This window comes from Mobula birostris, chromosome 28 (assembly GCF_030028105.1).
Source record: "Mobula birostris isolate sMobBir1 chromosome 28, sMobBir1.hap1, whole genome shotgun sequence".
Lineage (NCBI taxonomy): Eukaryota > Metazoa > Chordata > Chondrichthyes > Myliobatiformes > Myliobatidae > Mobula > Mobula birostris.
Genome location: NC_092397.1, coordinates 31,752,228 through 31,775,879, shown reverse-complemented (window position 1 = coordinate 31,775,879; position 23,652 = coordinate 31,752,228). Strand labels below are relative to the sequence as shown.

Here is a 23,652-nt window from a genome sequence, read left to right as displayed (position 1 = left end):
CATGGTCGGCATATCGTTGTGGGCCGAAGAACCTATAATGTGGTGTAGACTTCTCTGTTCTCTGTTCTATGTTCACCCTTTGTGCCACAGAGAAATCTCGAAAGGAAATGGAATGCAGTAAATCGGTTCTCCCCGGGTTTAAATGCGGAGACCAGAGACTGGTTTTTGGAGCGATTTTTTTTAAAACCCGCATTCGTGAAATGGATCAGGGAGTCACAGAGAATATAAAGGTAAAAAGTTGGAGACACGTAGTCTACAGGATTCGAACCTGCGCGGGGAAAACACAATGAATTTATCGTCTATCGTCATAACCTCTCGGCCACAACTACAGCGTTCTCCACACGCGACAGGGGCAGTCGTGATCCCAGATTCAAAGAAACAGACTTGCCCTTGAACTAAAAGCGAAAACTGCTGCAAATAGGCAGCAGAACCATTAGCATCTGTGGAAGGTGAAACAATATTCACGTTTAGCTGAATTCCATGCGGGCATTTGGGCGAAGGGAAATTCAAATAGAGCGGGACAGGTTTTCTTCATTCTGTGAACACAACACCCCCTCCCCTCGCCCCCAGATCTCCATGTGGGTCTCAGCAGCAGGGACAACGGTGTTTGCCGTCTCCCGGCTGTCATGGAGAAGGACGTGCTGGGCCGCCTTCCTGGGTCGCTGCTCTACGTGGGATGAAAGATCTCCCACTGGGCTCTCAGTGACGGGGCTGCAGAATTCTGACCACTCGCCCAAGCAGTGACGGCGATGGGGGAGTCTGTCCGATGGCTGTGTCAATATTCGGACTGGTTCACTCCCCTCCATCTTCCTGATCCATCCGACATCCTTAGAGGTTTGAAAGGACAATTATAATCAGAATTTCTTTATCCATTTGGTGTTGCGCGAGGCGGGACCCCATTATTAGCTCTTCGACCCGTTCAGGGCTCGATCCTAACACAGTCTGACTCCTGGAGTATGCTCGCCGTGGATTGTATAACTCCGGTCTGTTGGGAGATGGCGACACTAATTTACCGGAATAGGATCTGCAGCAGAAATGATCCGACAGAAAGCTGCCTGGGGACTGATCGAGTCACACGCAACTATGGGAGACGCCTTACTCCTCCAATCTTCTGCAACGTCATTGAGCGATGGTTGTTACTGGTGAGCAGAGCTGCCTTCCAAGCAGTTGACCCGGCTTCGATTTCCAGCTATGGCACGCTGTACCATTTTAGACTACACAACAAATAATCTTCTTACATTGACACGATCTACGCAGAACTCCCAAGGGCCAAGTGATCGACTCACGCTAATTCATGTTGTGAGTGTAAGATGGATTCATTAATTATCATTCACTGTGTCGTGGATCAGAGATGGAATTAACGTCCCTCAAGAGTTTCCTGTTCAATCCTGTCTTGACTCTATTCCAGATTCTGCAAGAATGGCATTTCACAGGAAGGATTGGCAGGATTTGCAAAGCGTTTCCCCGATGCTGCCTGATTAAAATGATTGAACTTGTTTGCCTTCACTGGAATGTCAGAGCCTAAGAGGAAACTTGACCGAATTATGAAGTAGAAATTTATGAGATACATAGATTGGGCAGATAGTCAGAATTAGATTCCCAGGGTATGGATTTGAAATTCTACCGGGAATGAATTGAAGGTCGAGTGGGAGAGAGTTTAATGAAGATGTGTGGCTCACGTTTTTAGACAGAGTGGCGTGGGTGCTTGGAACGGGCTGCCAGATTCAGAGACGGAAGGGTGTACGATGTTTTTAGATAGGCTCATGAATATGTTCTTGTGGAGCGACATCGATAGAGGCACAAGGAGAAAATCTACAGATGATGGAAATCCAAGCAACACAGAAAATGTTGGGGGAACTCAGCAGGCCAGGCAGCATCTTGGGAAAAATACAGTCGACGGTTCGGACCGAGTCCCTTCATCCGGACAGGAGAAACAATCGACGAGTAATTAAATTCAGACGGTGAGGGGACGGGAGAAATAAACACAAGGTGATGGGTGAAACCGCCGGGGGAGGGAGCTGGTGAATTAAAGACTTGAAACCTTGATTTGTGAAAGAGATCCTGGGCTGGAGAACAGGGAATCTAATACGAGAGGACAGAAGGCCATGGAAGAATGAAAGGGGGAGGTGATTGGCGGGTAAGGAGATAAGGTCAGAGAGGGAAACGAGACCGGGGCTTGGTGAAGGAGGTGCCATAACCAGAAGTTGGAGAAATCTATATTCATGCGATCAGGTTGGAGGCTTCCCAGACGAATATAACGTGTTGCTCCTCCACCCTCAGTGTAGCTTCATGGCGACAATACAGGAGGCCAAGGGCTGCCATGTCGGAATTGGAATGGGAAGTGAAATTAAAATGGCGGCCAGAGGGGTATGTCACTTATTCTGTTGGACGGAGTGTAGGTTCTCGGTGAAGTGGTCTCCCAATCTGTGTCAGGTGTCAGCGATATATAGGAGGCCACACCGGGAGCACTCAATGCAGTAGATGACCTTCAAATACTCAGAGGTGAAGTGTCGCCTTACCTGAAAGGATTGTTTGGGACTCTGAATGGTAGTGAGGCAGGAGGTGTAGGGACAGGTGTAGCACTTGCTTCACTTGCAAGGAGAAGTGCCAGTGGGAGGGATGAACGCACATGGGATTCAGATAGGGAGCGATCCCTGCAGAAAGTAGGACGTAGAGGGGGGAGATGTGTTTGGTGGGGGGATCCAACCAGAGATGGCGAAAGTTACATAGAATTGTGTGCTGGAGGCAGAGGCTGGGGGGAGGTAGGTGAGGACAGGACGAACCCTCTCCCTGATGGAGGGCGCGAGGATGAAATGAGGGCAGACGTGAACAAAACGGAAGATAATCCGTTGAGGGCAGCTTTGGTGGTGGAGGAAGGGAGGACCCTTTCTTTGAAAAAAAAGATGATATCTCCTTTTTTCTTGAATGAAACGTCTTATCCTGAAAGCAGACGCGGCGGAGACGGAGGAATTGAGAGAAGAGGATGGCATTTCACAAGTAACGGGGTGGGAAGCGGTATAGTCCAGATAGCTGTGAGAGTCTCCGTGTTCAAAGTAGATATATCAGTAGACAAGCTGCCTTCAGAGATAGAGACAAAGATATAAAAAAAAGGAGGGAGGTGTCGGATAAGGGCCAGGTAAATTGTTGTGCAGGGTGGAAGTTGGAGGCAAAACTGATGAAGTGGATGAGCTCCGCATGGGTGCAGAAAACTGCAGCACTGCTGTCGGTTATGTAGCGGAGGAAAAATTATGGAGCGATACCAACGTAGGCTGGAAGATAGACTGCTCCTGGAAGCCGACAAACAGACAGGCATATTTGCGACCCCTGCCAGTGTTTATGGCTACACCTTTTGTTTGAAGGAAATGGGAGGAGTCGAAGGAGAAATTATTGAGTTCCTCCAGACGGAGATGCGTAGTGGCAGAGGAGAGCTGGTTGGGTCTGGTATCCAGATGGAAGCGGAGAACTTTAAGGCCATTAATTAATAGTTTTAATGTGTAGCTTTTTGTTCATTGATGCTGTTGTATTGTTCAGATCTACTCTGAAAGCCAGCAGGTACATGAATGCCAGAGTAGTCGATGTTGACATGTACGTAATTAGATAATGATACTACTTTGGACTTTGAACGTGCTCTCCGTGTTCCTATTGCCCACTATTAATTGCTTATATCTGGCTTTCATCAGATTTTGGAATGCTGGGAGCACAGAACCCGCCGTCCTCACTCGTTTTCCATTGGATGTGAGTCTATTCCACACCAAAATTGTTATCTGGTGACGGCCCTCGGAAGCGACCCAGTCAGGTTGTCGGATGGATCAGAAAGGAGGACAAGTCCGGGCGCCGGTCCTGCTACCTGCAGACTTTCCATGTCGATCAGTGCCAGGGCGCCGGGCCAGCGTCCTGGAGCTCAGTGATTGAGAGCCCCCTCAGCTCACGTAGATCAGTAGCTCAGGAAGCAAGCCCCACTCCGCCTTCTCCAGGACAGCAGGGAAACGGCAGGCTCCATTGTCTCTGACGCTGAGGCCCACCTGGCGATCTTGGGGTTTGTGGTCGCGATGTGAAGAAACCCTGTGCCGCTGTAATTGAGTCTCTCGCCACTAAAGTGCCCGCATGGAGTTCAGGGTGGAAGGTCACTGAGCTAAATATGAACTCTGTTTCTCTCTTCACAGATGCTGACGTATCTGCTGAGTATATCCAGCAGTTTCCGCTTTTAGTTCAGGATCAACTCTGTTTCTCTGACTCCGGATCTCTGCTGACCCTGTCGCATGTGGAGAACATGGTAATCGTAGCCGAGTGGCTCAGGTATTGGACTGGAAATCCATTGGGTTGACTCCGGGAAGATTCGAATCCTGTCCACTACAATGAATGGCCGAGCAGACTCGAAAGGCAGAATCACCCGCTCCATCTTCTGTTTTCTATCTTTCAACGTCCAGCCTTTGCGATTTGCTACTCAGTTTTACTATTAAGGATGAGGTTATGGAGTACTTGGTGACACAGGACAAGATCAGACAAAGTAAGTATGGTTTCTTTAAGGAAAAGTATTTTGAAAAGTCTTGGGCTGCTCATCTCAGAAAAGATGTGCTGGTATTGGAGATGATGGAGAGGAGGTTCACAAGGATGACCACGGAAATGAAAGGGTTATCATATGAGGAACATTTGATAGCTCTGGGTCTGTACTCAATGGAATTTAGAAGGATTAGGTGGGATCTTATTGAAACCTTTCGAATGTTGAAAGGCCTGGACAGAGTAGATATGGGAAAAGATATTCCCTACGGTGGTGGAGTTAAGGATAAGAGGTCGCAGTCTCAAGAGAGAGAGGCGTCTATTTCAAGCAGAGATGCAGACGCAAACATCGGCGGATACGAGGTCGTTGGGGGTATTGAAGGCAGAGCGAGATATTCTCTTGGCTGGACAAGGCATCAAAGCCTATGAGAGAAGGCGGGGGACTGGGACTGAAGAGGGGAAACATAGATCAGCCATGATGAAATGGTGATGCAGACTCGATGAGCCACATAACCTAATTCTGCTCCTGTACCTTATGATCTGCGGGATCAGATTGAAGATTTCATCATAAATTCGACATCGGGGATGTAGCTCAGTGGGAAAGCGCATGCTTCGCATGTATGAAGTCCTAGGTTCAATCCCCGGCATCTCCACAGAATGTTTTATAAATGAGCGGAAAACAGATGAAGAACTTACTCTACGCTCAGCCTTCATTTCCCTCATTGAAGTACGGGATAAGCCTGTAACATGTGGGAGAGTTAAGAACGGGCTCTTGCTGTATCCGTGGGGAAACTCAAATAACATTGCGCAACATTCATTGCACAGCAATTCCAGTTACTCTGTGAAGCACAGTGTCTCAGCGGATCCGCGGAACCCATAACCTCCAGGTCGATGGATCGAAACCATCTTCTGCTGTATTCATCACTTATCAGTGCGTTTTAACACCGTGACCTGTCACATTATGCGCAGATACTTGGGAATCCACCGGCTTCCAGTTGAATAATGGAAGGAGAAATGAAGAAAGATTTTAAATTACATGTGTGCAACTGTCGGAGATGAGTATTTCTGGTTTATTTGAGACTTTTGGTTCTGCTGTGTACAATATAGTTTCGTAGGCACACACTCATCCACACAGGTTTTAATGATGTCAATGACAGCTGCGGCGTAACCCATTGAGACTCTAAGATGAATCCCTGAATACAGTCCTGTCTACAGATTTAAAGCTCTCCTACAAGAGCCGCTGCACCTCCCTTGTCCATATCTATTTAGTCCTCAGTACTGATACTGCGGACATCAGTGCCTACCTATATCTACGGAGTAGAAATAGAGCCAGACTTTCCAGTGTGGACAAAGTGGAAAATCTGGAAAAATAGTTTCCTGCATCAGTAAAATCCTGTTGATGAATGTTCCCTTTCCCAAAACACAATCATGCCGGAATGGAAACTTTATGCAATGAACAGCTGAATCGGAAACGATTCCGAGGACTCTCCCGTCGCACAGTAAAAAGCGCGTCTGTGAAATGCGCCAGTGCCACAGTCAGCGAACAAACATTGGGTGACTCAATGAAGTATCCTCTCCTCGGAAATCTCAATATCAGATCGCTCTTTCGCACTGAATTTTCGTTAGTTTAGTGGTTAGTATCCCCATCTGCACTGGGAAGACGGGGTCAATTTCCCCGTCAGGGAAATGTTTTTGCTCTTTCCATATTAAATGTAATTGTAACTCGAATTGAAAAGGGTTAAAGAGGTTAAATCCGAGTTTGGGGTTGAAGTGATCCGTTGTTTGGGGATGTGAAACAGTCGATCTGCAGTGATCCCGGGAAGGGAGAGTCGGCCGAGAGGACGGGACTTTGTGTTCAGCTTCGTGAAATCTCCCCTCAGCGACTCTGTATCTCAGAGTTATTCGGCGTAACACGCGGAGACAGAGAACAATGTTTCCAGAAATATTTACTTCATCCGCCTCTGCCACATTTTAAAAGTTAAACAAAGACTGTTCTTGAACTCGATTTAAGGTTTACAGTTCAAAGAGTCAGAAAGGAGAGAGCGAGTGGAATCGGTGCCTTCACCCAGCTCAGGCCACCCTGCAGAGACTCCGTGAGACTCCTTCCGTCTGACTGCGAGCTCGGAGCTGTGAAAGTTCATCGACCCGAAACGTGAACTCTGTATCTCCCTCCAGAATCGCTTCCTAATCTGCAGAGTATTCCCGGCTGTTTCAGCGTTTAGTTCAGGAACAGTCCTGTTTCTCTGACCCCGGGATCGGTGGTGTCCTCATCGGTCCCGGGACAGAGTGATTACATCCCATGTAAAATATCTTTCCTTGAGGAGTGTGTACTCGTGGCCGAAGTTTTTGGCGATGTACTGGGAATCTATTGTTATTTCCCCTTCTAATTCTGACAAGTTTGTGGTTCGAACGTTTTCTGTTTCACGTTGTCTGCTAACTTCTGATGCAAACCATTCATGCAGATTGTGAAAAGCCGGGTCACACTATCAATTACCAGTCACCATCTTCTAACGTTGGAATGGTAGATTTTCCCGGCTTGTCTTTGTGGCGCAATCGGTGAGCGCGTTCGGCTGTTAACCGGAAGCTTGGTGGATCGAGCCCACCCAGGGACGCAGGTGCTCCAGCAGCTTTTGCTGCGCGTTGTATTGCCCACCGGAAAATGCTGCGCTGTCCGGAGACCGGCGTTCCCTTCACGTTCAGTGGGATTTAATCTTTTTGTCATGTGCCGAGATACAGCGAAAAGCTTCTCTTTCACACTGTTCATAGAGATCAAATCATTACACAGTGTATTGAGAGAGAACAATGTAAAACAAACACAGAATACAGAATAAAGTGTGACAGAGAGAGAGAGAAAGCACCGTGCGGGTAAATAATTAGGTGCAGCATCACAACGGCGTAGATTGCGAGGGCAAGTGTCCATCTTGTTCTACTCGGGCACCATTCAATAGACATAACAGAGGAGCTGAAGGTATCCTTGAGCTGTAGTACGTGCTGTCCGACACATTCAGCCGGATAGAGGAATGAGAAGAGAGAATACCCGGGGTGCATTATATCTTTTTATCAGGAGTACGTAAGATCCACTTCTCTTTGACCATGAAGTGTATGTTTCCTCGAGCTACATCCTCGGAACTAACGGAATTGCCGGGTCTAATCCCGTGGTTTTGATTTAGTTTAATTTTGAGCCCTCGATCTTTCAGTTGAAGTCTAATCGTTTTGCATGCCACATAGGGCCCCGGTCATATTATTTTCACTCTGGATGTCCAGTCCCTATAGACATCCACCCCCGAGAAAGAAGGCCACAAATCTCTCCGCTTCCGTCTAGATACCAGTCCCAACCAGATCTCCTATACCACCATGCACCTCCGTCAGGCGGAACTTGTCTCTACTTAATAATTTGTCCTTCGATTCCTCCCTTTCTTTCAAACAAAAGGTGTAACCATAGACACTGGCATGAGTCCCAGCTATGCCTCTCTGTTTGTCGGCTATGTGGAGCAGTCTATCTTCCAACCTACATTGGTATCCCTCCTATTTTTTCCTACGCTGCATAACCGAGAGCAGTGCTCTGTTTTCCACACCCATGCGGAGCTCATCCACTTCATCAGCTTTGCCTCCAACTTCCACACAGCCCAAAAGTCTATCTGCCATATCGGGCATCTCCCTCCCTTTTCTCGATCTCTCTGTCTCTATCTCTGAAGACACCGTGCCTACCGAAATCTATTTTGAACACAGAGACTCTCACAGCTACCTGGACTATACCTCTTCACACCCCATTGCTTGTAAAAATGCCATCCCATTCTCTCAATTCCTCCGTCTCCGCCACATCTTCTCTCAGGGTGAGGCGTTTCGTTAAAGAACAAAGGAGATATTATCTTTATTCAAAGAAAGGAGCTTCCCTTCCTGCACCATCAAAGCTGCCGTCAACAGAATCTCTTCCATTTTGCTCACGTCTTCGCCCCTCCCCTCCACTCCATCCTCGCGTCCTCCACCAGGGAGAGGGTTCGTCTTCTCCTCACCTACCTCCCCCCAGCCCCCGCCTCCAGCACACAATTATATTTAACTTCCGTCACCTCCGGCGGGATCCCACCACCAAACACATCTTCCCAACCCCCTCTACTTTCTGCTTTCTGCAAGGGTCGCTCCCTTCGTGAATCCCGTGCGCGTTCGTCCCTCCCCGCTGATCTCTCGCCTGGCACTTATCCTTGCAAGTGAAACAAGTGCTACACCTGCCCCTACACATCCTCCCTCACGACCATTCTGGGTCCCAAGCAGTCCTTATAGGTAAGTAGACACTTGAGATGTGAGTCTTTCGGCGTCATCTACTGTATCCAGTGCTCCCGGTGTGGCCTGCTGTATATCTGTTGGACCTGACACAGATTGGGAGACCGCTTCGCCGAGCACCGGCACGACGTCCACCAGAAAAAAGCGAGATCTCCCGGTGGCTTCTACTACTACTACGTCGCATCTGGCCTGCGACGTAAGGCATAAGGCTCCCAGTGGCCACCCATTTTAATTCAACTTCTCATTCCATTTCTCACATGGCAGCCTATGGCCTCCTGTACTGTCGTGATGAGCCCGCACTCAGGGTGGAGGAGCAACACATCATATTTGTCCATTTGCCACCAACCTGATGGCAGGAACATCCATTTCTTGAACTTCTGGTAATACCTCCTCCTTCACCAATCAACGTTCCAGATCTTTACTTCACCCCCTGCACCCCACCACCCACTGGTTTCACCTATCACCTTGTGTTTCTTCCTCCCCTCCTCTCACCTTCTAACTCCGATTCCTCATTTTTTTTTTCTTCAGTCCTGATGATGGTACTCAGCCCGAAACGCCGACTGTACTCCTTTCCATAAATACTGCCTGACCTGCTGAGTTCCTCCAGCATTTTGTGTGTGTCGCTTGGCTTTCGATCATCTGCGATGTTCTCTTTGTCACTCTCTCCATATCGCTCCGCACATACATATTCATATGCATATGTAGAAACATCGTCTCTACCACCATCGCTCCATGATGTTGTATGAGATTCGAGTAGTGAAGCGTCTCCCATGTTTCCATGTGACTCGACCTGTCAAGGAGCAGCTTCCTGCCGGATCATTCCTCACTCTGCTGCAGGTCCTATTCCGGTAATTAATGTCGCCATCCTCCAGCAGTTCGGAGTTCTACAACACCCGTTGAGTCTCCTCCGGGAATCAGATTGAGTTAAAGCAGACTCCTGAATGAGTCGAAGGGCTACTGATGGGGTCCTGCCTCGCGCATCAGCAAATGGGAAAACAAATCCTAATTATAAATGTCCTTGCAAACTACACGCTGATGGGATCCCTTCCTTTGGCCAGTCCTTGAACAGTAAGTGACTGAATCGCGAAAGAATCCTGAGACCCTCCAGTCACACAGTGGGAGGGGACGGGTAAAAAGCGGCAGATCCACACTCAATAAACAAACGTCAGGGTGACTCTGTGAGTTCTCCTGTACTCTGAAATCTGTGTGACAGATTTCATATCGTTGTATATCCTCGTTAGTTCAGTGGTTAGTATCCCCGCCCGTCACGTGGGAGACGGGGGTTCAGTTCCCCGTTGGGGAGACAGTTTCCTGCTTCAAATGTAAAACGACCAAACAAAACACGGTGTTGAAATGATCAGTTCTTGCTCATTGAGACTATGGAACAAGTCTGCAGTGAGCTCAGAACGTGAGAGTTTCCCAAGAAAAAGAGGCGACAGTTCGTTTCAAACTATTTCCCCAAACATTCCCTCAGCGAGTCTGTATCAGGGCGCCGTTCGGGGTCACACCCCGTCACTCCGAATACATTAAACCGGGGCTGTTGCTGTAAGATATCAACTCCCGTACGGTCCCAGCAATCGTGCCGTCTCCCTCAGTGCGTCTGTGTGACTGTGTGGAGAAGACAGGGAAAGGGACACCTGCAACAATTTGCAGAGAACGATCGAAGTTGGGATATGTTTAATTCCACGTTTAAAGCGAGCCCCTGCCAGGTCCGGAGGCGCTTCGCACTTTGGCGACAGTCGCGGGGGCTGGGTGGCGGTTTGCAACATATAAAATGTGACTGAGGGGTGCCAATGTTGGGAAAGTCAGATGCGGCAGATGGGGTGTTAAGTGATAGTATGGAATCGATTTGGCAAGAAATAAGTGGAAAATGAGTCGGGACAGATGGGGAGGGACGCCCGGTAAGGGAAGAAGGACTCGTGTAGAAGATATTGTCGATTTCATGACAATGATTGCTTTCATATCTTGTGGTGATAAACATCTTCATCTAGTTAGATTAACTACTGCTATTCAGAAGGGTATTGGTAACGTCAGCGGTATGTCTGAGCAATGAGCAGGTGCAGGCTACATGTGTGGGAACAGGAGACATTGGTGAAAATGAAGACTCTGGACGGAAGTAAAATTGTCAGTACATTGGTAGGAGAAACGAAGATTCAGGATGTTCTTTCATTTGTACCTGAGTGTGTGTTTGTGTGTGGAGCATCGTAGGACAACCTGAGAGGGGGTAAGATAGCTTTGGCTAAGAGATTACAGACTTTGAGAGAAGGGAAAGTGTTTGCCCGTTCTGTTGTGCTTTTCTGATGAATTCAGGCTGCATTCGTTATTCTGTCAAACGGGTTGACCCTCCGCCGTTGCGTTGATTTAAATGTCAAGGGTGGGACATGTTCGTTCTTCTTGCAGGGGGAAATTGCGATGTGCAAAATACGGAGGGGGACATGAATATGGGGATTGTGACGTTGGTGCTGATGCAAGAGGCCGTATCTGTGCGCATGCTCAGAGAGCTGCACATTTAGGTTGTCCAGCTTTACAAAAGGCTTCAGATGTTCAGAAGGTGAAACTAACGAATACCATTTCTCCTGCTGAATCCACCAGAATTCATTTCTCTGCATATGGTGGATGTTGGATTAAAACAGGCACTTACGAGCATTCAGATGGAGGAAGACCACGGAGAGATGTGAAAGGGGGCAATGTGGGAGATGAGGCATGTCGTGAAGTGTTGATTCGTAAAAATAGATTTTCTTGTGGTATTGTGTGCTGTGGCTAATGGAAGAGTGTAGGTGGGAAAGAAATCGGATAGATTCAGAATAGTGATGGATACAGCATGAAAGTGTTTGAGATTAGTGGAGACTCCTGCAGAACAGGTGCATGAAGTACTTTGGAGAGAAGATTTAAGAATTGGTGGTAGAAAGAGTGGGCTGCTGGTTGAGAATGACTGGGAAATGAAAGCAGAGGGATTGGACAGTGGTTGAGGAATGGTCTATTGGTGGAGGGTGATTGGGAATAGGCTGGTGGTAGATAGTGATTGGGAAATTATAGTAGAAGCAATGGGCTGGTGGTGGAGAGTGATTGGGGAATTGTCTAGTGGTGGAGGGTGATTGGAGGATGATTGTAGAGGGAATGGACTGTTGGTGGAGGGTGATTGGGAATGGGCTGGTGGTGGAGAGTGATTGGGGAATTGTCTGGTGGTGGAGGGTGATTGGAGGATGATTGTAGAGGGAACGGACTGTTGGTGGAGGGTGATTGGGAATGGGCTGGTGGTGGAGAGTGATTGGGGATTTGTCTAGTGGTGGAGGGTGATTGGAGGATGATTGTAGAGGGAATGGACTGATGGTGGAGGTTGATCGGGAAGGGGTTGGTGGTGAAGAGTGATTGGGGGATGATAGTAGAGGGAGTGAGCTGGTGGGGGAAAGTAATTGTACACAGGGTGCTGTACGTTGATAATGTCCAATCAACTCACAGTTCTTCATTAGAATGCAACAAGACTGTTAGTCAAATGATAGGAATTTAAAGACTCTGTTTTGGTGTTCCCTTGGGTGTTATTTGTGTACAAGAAATTTGCTGCAATCACATGTATTGTTCAAGATTCCGGGTTATGATGATGTGAGATATGATAGACGCATAGCTGTGGGGGAGGGAGTGGCATCTTTGTGAAAAAGGGTTTACTTGAAATAATTCGGCCTTTTCCAAAGAAAAATGAATGCATGATTATTAAATTATTGTATCCATGCGATGGGATCAAAATTATGAACTTTTTATAATCCAGATTGGAAGTTATCTGTCAAATGGTTGGGGAGAATGCTGTGAACTTATTGTTTTTTTGTGTGTGTGGCGAATTCAATGCACATCGCGGTCTTTGTGTCAGTAAGACTACAGAAGCTAATGGGACGGCAGTAGGTGAGTTTCTGGAAGAGTCTGATTTACCGTATTTAAATGATGGAAGAGAGGTAAGAGTGGATATTGCCAAAGGTGGGGTTCTTGTTTGGACTTGACTCTTATCTGTGCTCCACTTGCTGGACAGTAGCTGGAATGTAAGGGTTAATGGTATGGGGAGTGATCATTTTCCAATCCTGTGTAATCTAAGCGTCAAAGTACGCTGTCAGAATTTCAGCTGTGTTACTAAATGGTGTTTTATCAGAGGAAATCGGGGAAAATTCCATTAAGTGTGAGAAATCATTTGATCAATCGTCTCTCGGCAGTACTATGGAAGAAGACTATCAGAGTGTAATTTCTGAAGTGTGTGGACCTGTCCGTTGAGCCATTCCTTGGTGTCCCGGAGAGCTGGTAAGAAATGTGTTCCTTGTTGGACACAGAAATGTTCAGAGGCCATCAGAGACTGGAGTGGGGCATTTCGTGTGTTGAAATGTGGGTTAATGCAAGAAGCTTTGCTGAGGCTTTTCAGAGGAAACGAGCAATGGCAATGAGAGTTATTAGGAATGCTATCAGGGCAGTTTGGAAGAGATTTTACAGAACACTTAGGAGAGAATCTGGCCTGACAGTGTTGAGGAGAATGCTGAAGAAAGTGAATGGTGTCGGAGGTAAAAACAGATTCCAGTATTAGTGGAGAATGGAAATTTGGCTGCAACAGACAAATAAAATGCAGCATGTCCGTGAAATGCGTTTACAAAGATACACAGACTCAACAGTATAGGGGATGAGTGCATCAAGAGATGAGAGTGTATTTTGATGGACAGTAGGAAGATTTTTGAGAAACAAGAGGTGTTAGAGATGCCATTGATGATGAGTTTACATTGGCTGAATTGAAATTTGCTGTCAATAGGGCGAGTACTACAGCCCAGGGCAGGAAATGGGAAGCTTGAAAGATCATGACCGTTATCTCTTCAGCAACCTCTCTCAGGAATCTGAGATGCAGACCCTCAGGTCCTGGTGGCTTATCCACCTTAAAACCTCTGGGTTTGCCGAGAATTTTTTGTTATTTTGTTAACAATGGCATTTAGTCGTGCTCCCTGACACTCACAGGCGTCTGGAACATAGTTAGTATCTTCTACAGTAAAGACAGATGTGAAGTCCTCATTAAGTTCATCTTCTATTTTTTGTCCCCTATTACTATCTCACCAGCATCATTTGACATTGGTTCAATATCAACCCTCACCTCCTTTTTACTCTCTATATAACCAAAAAAAAAACCTTTTGTATCCTACTTTATAGGTACTCCTGTCAATGTGAGATCTGCTCTACTCCGCTGTAATCCCTGCCATTATCAACCTCCAATCCACCTGGGCAAGGTCCTCTCTCATGTCTCTGTAAATCCCTTTATTCCATTGGGATACTGATATATGTGAGTAATGCTTCACCCTCTCAAATTGCAGTATGAATTCAATCATATTATGATAACTGCATCCTAAGGGTTCCTTCACTTTAAGCTCCCTTATGATATCAGGGCTATTAATTAACACAAAGTCTAAAGATAGGTTTTCACTGAGCGGGCTCAAGCACAAGCTGCTCTAAAAAGCCAACTCATAGGCATTGAACAAATTCCCTCTACTGTGATTAAACACCAAACTGATTTTCCCAATCCCCTTACATATTGAAGTCTCCAATACAATTGTGTCATTACCCGTATTATCAGAATAAGAATCAAGTTTGTTAACTTAGCAGCAGCAGTTCAATGCAATACATGACATAGAAGAAGAAAAGAACAAAATAAAATAATAATATTAAACAAATAAGTAAATCAATTACAGTATAGGAAAATTGATTAGCTTAACATCATACAAAAGCACAGAAATAATATATATTAAAAAACTGACTTAGTGTCCAAGGGTTCAAAGTCCATTTCGGAATCGGATGGCAGACGGGAAGCTGTTCCTGAAACGCTGAATGTGCGCCATCAGGCTTCTATACCTCCTACCTGGTGGAATTAATTAGAAAGGGGCATACCTTGAGTGCTGGAGGTCCTTAATATTGGATGCTGCCTTTCTGAAACAGCATTCCTTGAAGATCTCCTGGGTACATTGTAGGAAAGTACCCAAGATGGAGCCAACTTAATTTACAACCCTCTGCAACTTCTTTACGTCCTGTGCAGTAGCACCTCCCCCCCCCTCCCTCACCCCCCCACCCTTACCAGACAGTGGTGCAACCTGTCAGAATACTCCCATGGTACATCTATAGACTTTTTTCAGTGTATTTGTTGACATACCAAATCATTTTAAATTCCAAATTATGTATAGTTGCTGTCTGGCCTTCTTTATAAATGCATCCATATGTTTTAACCAGGTTAGATCCTCCGAGACCTTGACACCCATGAACTTGAAACTGCTCAGTCACTCCACTTCTGATCCCTCTATGAGGATTGGTATGTGTTCGTTCGTCGTACCCTTCTGGAAATCCACAATCAGCTCTTTCGTCTTTCTGGCATTCAGTGCCAGGTTGTTGCTGTGGCATCACTCCACTAGCTGGCATTTCTCATGCCTGTAGGACCTCTCATCACCACCTGAGATTCTACAAACAATGGTTATATCATTAGCAAATTTATAGATGGTATTTGAGCTATTGCTAGCCACACAGTCAAGGGTATGGAGAGAGTAGAGCAGTGGGCTAAGCACACACCCCTGAGGTGCACCAGTGTTGATTGTCAACAAAGAGAAGAGGTTGTCACCAATCCGCACAGATTGTGGCCTAATGGTTAGGAAGCTGAGCATTCAATAGCAGAGGGAGGGACAGAGGCCTAGGTTCTGCAACTTCTCAATTAGGATTATGGGAATGATGGCATTAAATGCTAAGCAACAGTCTTGTCATCAGTGTTTGTGTTGTCCAGGTGAGCTAAAGCCGTGTGACGAATCATTGAGATTGCATCTGCCGTTGAACTATTGTGGTGACAGGCAAATTGCAATGGGTCCAGGATCTTGCTGAGCCAGGAGTTCAGTCATGTCATGATCAACCTGTCAAGACATTTCATCACTGTAGATGTTAGTGCTACCAGACCATAGTCATTAAGGCAGCTCACATTATTTTTCTTAGACACTCGTATAATTGCTGCCTTTTTGAAACAAGTGGAAACATCTGCCCGTAGCAGTGAGATGTTGAAAATGCCCCTGAATATCCCCGCCAGTTGGTTGGCACAGGTTCTCAAAGTCTCAGAAGATACGCCATCGGGACCTTCCACCTTGCGAGAGTTCACTCTCTTTAAAGACAGGTTAACATTGGGCTCTGAGACAGTGATCTACCTCCTTGCCCTCCAAACTCCCTGACATATTTATGCATGCAACACTGTCTCCTAGTCCAAATCGTTCCCCTTTGGTAAATACTGAAACAAAGTTCTTATGATGTATTTCACTCATATTCTGCACATCCAAGCAAATGATTCTCTTTTTATCATTGAGGTATCCTTCCCTCTCCCAAGTTATCTTCTTATCTTATGTATGTACAAAGTACCTTGGGATTTACCTTAATTCTACTTGCCAATGACTTTTCATGGCCCCTCTTGGCTTTCAGACATTTCCTTTTTTAGTTCTTTTCTGGATTCTGTATAACCTTCATCTACTCCATTTGATCCTAACTTCCAAAACTTGACATACTTTTCCTTTTTCTTCTTGACTAAATTTATTACTTCTGTGGGCATCCAAATTTCCCTTCTCTTTCCATTCCTGTCCTTCCCTCTAGGAGGAATATACCTTTCCGGTACTCTGTGCAATTGATCTTTAAACACTCTCCCCATGTCTGATGTGGATTTTCCAGAAGAAAAGTTATTTCCAATTAACCCTTCTGAGTCATTGCATAATACCCTCGTAATTTTCCCTTCTCTGATTAAAAAATACCCCATCCTTATCTATAACTATCTTAAAAGTGAGAGAGTTGTGGTCCCTGTCAGCTAACTGCTCACCCACTGAGGGGGCAGCCACCTGAATAGACTCATTACCCAACACTAGGTAGTAGTACAATCCCATTAGTTTGATTACACCCTTCCTGTTCTTGAGTTCTACCCAAATGCACTCAGCGTCTGAACCCTCCACTAGATCTCCCCTGAGTGCAGCTGTGATATTGTCCCTGAATGGTAGTCCAACTCACACCTCTTTTACCTCCTTCTCTATCTTTTCAAAAACTTCAAAAGCCTGGTAGATTAATCACGCAGCCCTGCCCATCTCTCAACAAAGCCTCTGTAATGGCCACAACATTGTAGTTCTATGTACTGATTCACGTTCTACGTTAATCACCTTTATCCATAATATTCCTGACATTCAATACACACCATTGAAAATATACGTCTAATAACACCTGTTAATTTGATATTGCTTGGCCATATTTTCACTGATATCTACCTTCGGGTCCAATCCTTCACTTACTGACTGCTGTTCCCATTTGCATCCCCCTGTAAAACTAATTTAAACACTCTGAGTAGCATTAGCAAAACACCTGGCCAACATAATAGTTCCCCTCCAGTTCAGGTGCAACCCGTCCCTGTTCTACAGATCAGTCCTTGCCCAGTAAAAAGTTCCAATCATCCGAGCGTGAACCCTGCCCCCTGCACCATCTCCTCAGTCACTCATTCAAATATGCTATAAGCCCATTCCTAGCTACACTCGCCCATGGCACCAGGAGTAATCCAGAAATTACTACCTTCTCTTCACCCTATTTCCTGTCACTATATGCTCAGTCTGTAGAACCTCATCCCCTTTTTTGGCAATGACATTGGTGCCATTACGCACCACGAGCTCTGGCTGTTCACTCTTCCCCTTGAGAATATCCTGCAGCCACCCTGATACATCTGGACCCCAGCACCCGGGAGACAACACAGCATCCTGGAGTCTCTATTGTGTGCACAGTATCTCCTGTTTGTACCACTAACTATCAAGTTCCCTATCACTAAAACACTGCATGAGTGTACGTTTCCCCGCCACAAGGGAACCACCAGGGTTTCAAAATCTCATTTATAACTTAAAAAAAATCATTGAATCACTACTACTACTACTACGTCAACTCAGGCCTAGGGGGCTGGCGTCGGGCACTTCTCCCTCTCCCTCATCAGTCTGTTCAGTTCATCTACACTAGCCACGCCAGATATGTCAGATATGGACTTGTCTGACAGTGTCTGCTCCCAATCAATGCCCCTTGGCTTCTGTCTTACTACGTCCTAACTTGCCCTCCTGCAATTTAGTACCTTCTTACAAGATCTAATTTTATTCTTACTCATAACTCAGAAAAATATAAGATACCAAAATTTTCACTGAGTCTTGGCTGTCTCCTGGTCTGGTTCATTTCCCAAAACTAATTCCCACATGTTCTCAACTCTGGTTGGGCTCGACATAATGTTTCAAACTTTCCTCAGATTCACTGAAGAAATCTTGCGCTTCTTAGTATTGAGCAAATTCCAGTCAATTCTAGGGAAGATAAAGTCCCCCCACTGGTTATTGTGGGGCCAGTGCAAACATCCCAACAGTGTAACTGCAGATTGCCTCTGTAAATGAACCTTCCAGTTTGCAGTGACATTCCCAGTGGGGTAACCTCTGCATCTTTTAACCCCCCCCCTCCCACCCCCACTCACATGTAAAACAATCAAACCCAGGAATGTTGAGCTGCCAGCCCTGTCCGTCCGACAACATAAAACTCCTAATGTTGAAATAAACTCATTTTAGCCCAGCAATCCCACCATGTTTATTAGCCTGACATTGGCTCTCGTTCTTTTCAGACTGTCTTGTCAGACATACATTCTCCCACTTGCTACTCCAGTTCAAACTCTGCCAAGTGACACCATCAAACCTCCTGGTGAAGATATTGGTTCCCGTCCGGTTCAAATGCAAATGGTCTTGTTTGTCCCGGTCTCCCAGCTGCCTGGACCATCCATGAATCCATGAATCTGAAAACCTCCCTCCTGCATCAGTTCCTCAGCAACATATTAAACTGCGCGAAATATCGATTTCTCACCACACTAGCGCATGGTTTTGGTCACAATTCCGCGATTACAATCCTGGAAGTCCTGCTGTTTTTTAACCTAGTTCTCTAAAACCACTGTGTAGGACTTAACATCCCTGCTCGTTTAAACCCTTCCGTGCAGCACGAAGAAGGCTCCCCGGAAACATATTGGCTCCCCTCCTCCTTGGACCCGCCTCTCGTTTCCCTTGAGACCCAAAGATCCTTGTACCTGAAGCCCCCACCCACCTCGCACCAGCTCCTCAGCCACCCCTTTACCTGGGCTTTAGAAGGCGCCAGAAGCGCGGTCTATATATCTGGTTATGTATCCTGTTCTTGTATGTGACCAGTCTTTCATTTCCCTGACGACCCAGAGGAACAATTGTTCTAATGAATCAACCCCCTCATCACTGGAAGTGACTGCACCCTCGCCCACCAACTGCTGTGTGTGAGGGCGCTGACACTGGTCATGGGGCCGGGAGGGACAGACCGAGGTCCTCGGGGATTTGTAGAATGGAAAAGCACTTCCTTTAATTTAAAGCAGGAGAATCGGCAAATTCCCAGAAAACCCCTAGTATGTACGTGGTGTGTGAGGGAGTTTTGTTTTTCGCTGGAGCGCTTTGTGTCGGATGAATCGTTGGAAATTGGCTGTTGTGGTAAAGTGAAAGCGGAGCTGGACGATGAGAGGCCGCTCTCGGCTCTGTCCGTCACTCTGACTCTGTCTCCTCCCCTCCCCGCCTCTGTCTCTCTGCGCGTTTCTCGGGCAGGTCGGGGCGCTGTGTATAAACGGAGACAGCAGCAGGCAGTTTGTCAGTGAGCAGCGACCTGAGTGAAGCAGCATCATGTCTGGCAGAGGGAAAGGAGGCAAAGGACTGGGCAAAGGCGGAGCCAAGCGGCACCGTAAAGTGCTCCGTGATAACATCCAGGGCATCACCAAACCGGCCATCCGCCGTCTGGCTCGCCGTGGCGGCGTCAAGCGGATCTCGGGTCTGATCTACGAGGAGACCCGCGGGGTGCTGAAGGTTTTCCTGGAGAATGTGATCCGGGATGCGGTCACCTACACTGAACACGCCAAGCGCAAGACGGTGACTGCCATGGATGTGGTGTACGCTCTGAAACGCCAGGGCCGCACTCTCTATGGCTTCGGCGGCTGAAAAACTCCCACTTCCTCCCGAGCACAAAACAAAGGCTCTTCTAAGAGCCACCCACCGCCTCACAAACGGAGCCGTATCCGCAGACTTTTAATTATTTTTTATCGATACATTCAGTTGGGTTGCATTTGAAACAGATTGATCGATTCCGCTTGAAACATACTGCAATTCTGCCTTTCCAGTCAGTGATTACCGCAAAACCTGCATTAGGATCGATTTTAATCCTCTATCAGTTTCGAACAGAAATCAGTTCACTCGTTTAGAGAACGATTCTGCAGTTGTGAATTTAAATCTTAACTGAGGAAATTAGATATTAAATTTATTAAACGAAACTGAATTTGTATAATTCGTCATACAATTAATTGTAAATAAAATGCAATCAAGCACCGTTGCTGGGTGGTCTTCAATTGCCAGGCGATTTTAAATTAATCCGGCGCCAATCACTCTGCATGAATGAAGTCCGACCGCTCGGCAAATTTTTATTTGTCGTAAATTTTTATTCGCCGCCAGCCTACAGGAAAGGAATCAACCAATCGCAGTAAGGAACCTTAATAGACACCTGGTTCAGCCAATCAGAGGTGATGGGCAGACCCTTTCCAAAAGTATAAAATCCTGTCCTGAAGCACGTTTCGTCTATCTTGTTCCTGTATTTCAGCCTGTGTTGTCGGTTCTGAAGGAGAATGGCCCGTACCAAGCAGACAGCGCGTAAATCGACCGGAGGGAAAGCTCCTCGCAAACAGTTGGCGACCAAAGCGGCGCGGAAGAGCGCTCCAGCCACCGGCGGAGTGAAGAAGCCTCATCGCTACCGGCCCGGCACCGTGGCTCTGCGGGAGATCCGGCGCTACCAGAAATCCACCGAGCTGCTCATCCGCAAACTTCCCTTCCAGCGCCTGGTGCGGGAGATCGCTCAGGACTTCAAAACCGATCTGCGCTTCCAGAGCTCGGCCGTCATGGCCCTGCAGGAGGCTAGCGAGGCTTACCTGGTCGGGCTGTTTGAGGACACTAACCTGTGCGCCATCCACGCCAAGCGAGTCACCATCATGCCCAAGGACATCCAGTTGGCCCGCCGCATCCGCGGGGAGCGCGCCTGAACCCAGCCTCCACAACAAGCACAAGAAAAGGCTCTTTTAAGAGCCACTACCACAGCAAAGGAAAGGGCTGTCGCTTGCTGATTATTGTAGTGACGATCTGCCTTCCTGATGGGGTTGTTCGGTTTTGCATTAACTGACCGCAATCATCAGCTGTTCTGTGCCGACAGGTTAATTCAGCGAGAGACAGGAGATGAACGCGCTCCCTCCCTGTCAGGGTCTCATCTGGCCCTTCACTTCTCCCACAAACCTGGCATGTACAACTGCTGCGGCTGTTACCGTTTTGTTTGCTTTCGACATGCCCGGCTGTCCTTGGAGTGGGAGCATGCGGTCGCGATGGGTACAGTGGGAGATTTCCGAGAGCGGTAATTATATATTTTTGATTTTATTCTTGTAAATGTTGTGTAAATAAACTTTTGTAGCTGGTACCTGATTGAAGGTCAGTCGGCAAAGTCGCCGGGTAGGTTATCATATATCTTCCCCCTGCAGTCCATCCCCAGAGACAGATCCCTCTCTCAAGACGCCCCCTCCCCCTCTCACATAGGCTTCAGCAGTTCCCAATCAACTCAGCTGAATCGGGCTTTGGGATGCGAGGCGCGGAATCTCAGTCACGCTGTCCTGGAGCGGGAGAAGGAACTGGGCCTGCAGACCACCCCACCGGTCTCACTCTCTCTCACACACACACAACCCGAGTGAAACGCAGTGTTTCACTTCAAATCTGGGACGTCAGGGCCGCTCTGAATGTCAGAGAGGTACCGGGAAAATCGGGTTTTATGCGGTAAGTTCCCCCGCAAAACTCAGTCGGACCCACAGCGGGAATCACAATATTCACGATCAGCTCTTTTCTGAGATGTGGGTGGCTCTGAGAAGAGCCGTTGGGTTCAAACACTTACAAACGGTATATCTCAATTCACTTTTTGACTGCTGTCTTCTTGGCCGCCTTCTTCGGGGCTGCGAGTTTCTTGGGGCTCTTTGGCTTCGACGCCGCTGGTTTCTTAGCTGCCGTTTTTTTAGCCGCTGGTTTCTTAGCTGCCGCTTTTTTAGCCGCTGGTTTCTTAGCTGCCGCTTTTTTAGCCGCTGGTTTCTTAGCTGCCGCTTTTTTAGCCGCTGGTTTCTTAGCTACCGCTTTCTTAGCCGCTGGGTTCTTGGCGCCAGACTTCTTGCTGGGAGATTTCTTGATGGCAGATTTCTTTACCGATGGCTTGTTCGCTTTCTTCACCGCTTTCACAGCACTTTTTTCTTGACCGGATTTAAAGGATCCCGAAAGACCCGCGCCCTTGGTCTGAACCAAGGAGCCGCTTTCCACTCTCTTCCTTATGCACATCCTGATCTGGGCGCAACGTTTCCCCACATCGACACCGCTGCTGGTCAGAGCCTTCATGATGGCCACAGCGGACATCCCCTTCCTATCGCGACAATCCGCCACAATCTTATCGATTTGTTCGCCCAGCTTGGGACCGGCTGGTTTGCTCCGGGCGGCCGCCTTCTTCTTGGGAGTCGTCTTTGCGGCGGCGGGTGCGGCTGGAGGAGCCGTTTCGGCGGGTGCTGTCTCGGTCATGTCGGCGACTCTGGAAAATGCTTCTCACAATCAGACTGAATGAGAACTGAAGCGAAAGGCGGCGGCCCAGAGCAATTTAAAGACAGCGAGCGGACGGGGCGGAGACATCCTGCTGTCAGCTTCCGGAGACTTCATTTTTCTGTGTTTCTCTCTCCTCAAAAACTCTCCGATTCCAATTAAAATCGGACACTCCAGAGACTCAGACTGGTCCTTGTCCGTCACTGAGGCCGCAAAGTTCGCCGGAAGGAGAGTTTAATCGGGATTAAAGGCAGCACTTTCTATTTTAACCCGTTTGATTACTGCACTGCCCGCGATCTCTCTCCATTTTGTTGACCTGTTCTCTGCTTTTCGGCTGAAATTTTGAAACTAACTAAAACTTTGCGGTTAATTCCCGCTTCGGGACTGAGCTGGGGAGTGGGGCGATCCCATAACAGAGAAATCTTTTCATTTTGTACAGGAGGCGCTGGGAAATCCGGCGATGTGTTCGGACCCACAAACACAGTGATACTCGTCTAATCCGCCCGCCGCTTTAAAACACTCTCTCTGAATCAGCAAGTTAGGCAGCATCAATGCTGAGAATGAACAGTCGACATTTCGGGCCGAGTCCCTTCATCAGGACTCTGGTGGGAGATGCTGCCTGACTTGCTGGGTTCCTCCAGCATTTTGGCCGCGTTGTTCGCCATTCCCAGAATCTCTTGGCGTTATGCTGACACAATGTTCACATCTGCACCTTCAGAGGCCTGTACTGCTGTCAGAACAAAACGACAGGTTCCTCGTCATATAACACGGTGATAAATCTGATTCTGATTCCAAGGAATAAAGGACAAAGGACATTGTCTGGCCAAACTGACTATGTAACTGAGAACCTCGGGTCCGGGAGATATACCTTGGAAATCTTTTCCACACTTTCCCCAGTTTAACCACGTTTCCTATAATGGTGACAAGAGCTGTATACAAATCGGCAAGTGTGTCCTCCAGTCATTTACACAACTGTGACATAATGTCACAACTGATATACTCTATCCCCTGACTAATGAAGACCAGCATGTTAAACCCCGTTCTTCACCACCCTGTCTGCAAGTGACACAACTTTCAATGAACTGTGTTCACTTTACCCCTAAATCTCTCCGGCCCATTCCAGTCCCCAATGACCGATCTTTCATAGTGTAAGTTCTACATTGGTTTGACTTTCCAATATGCACCGCCTCACACTTAT

At 47.2% G+C, this 23,652-nt stretch overlaps 3 protein-coding genes across 3 annotated transcripts in view; 1 reads left to right on the top strand and 2 right to left on the bottom strand.

Moving 5' to 3' along the window:
• LOC140188978 (uncharacterized) overlaps positions 1-23,652 on the top strand; it is a 595,826-nt gene that overhangs the window by 99,897 nt on the left and 472,277 nt on the right. The gene's annotated exons all lie outside the window — the stretch shown is intronic.
• Positions 1-23,652, bottom strand: part of LOC140188979 (uncharacterized) — a 507,794-nt gene that overhangs the window by 474,891 nt on the left and 9,251 nt on the right. The window lies entirely within an intron of this gene.
• Positions 21,789-22,436, bottom strand: LOC140188896 (histone H1-like). Its single transcript, XM_072245551.1, has one exon. The coding sequence runs from the start codon at positions 22,434-22,436 to the stop codon at positions 21,789-21,791; it is 648 nt and encodes a 215-aa protein (XP_072101652.1).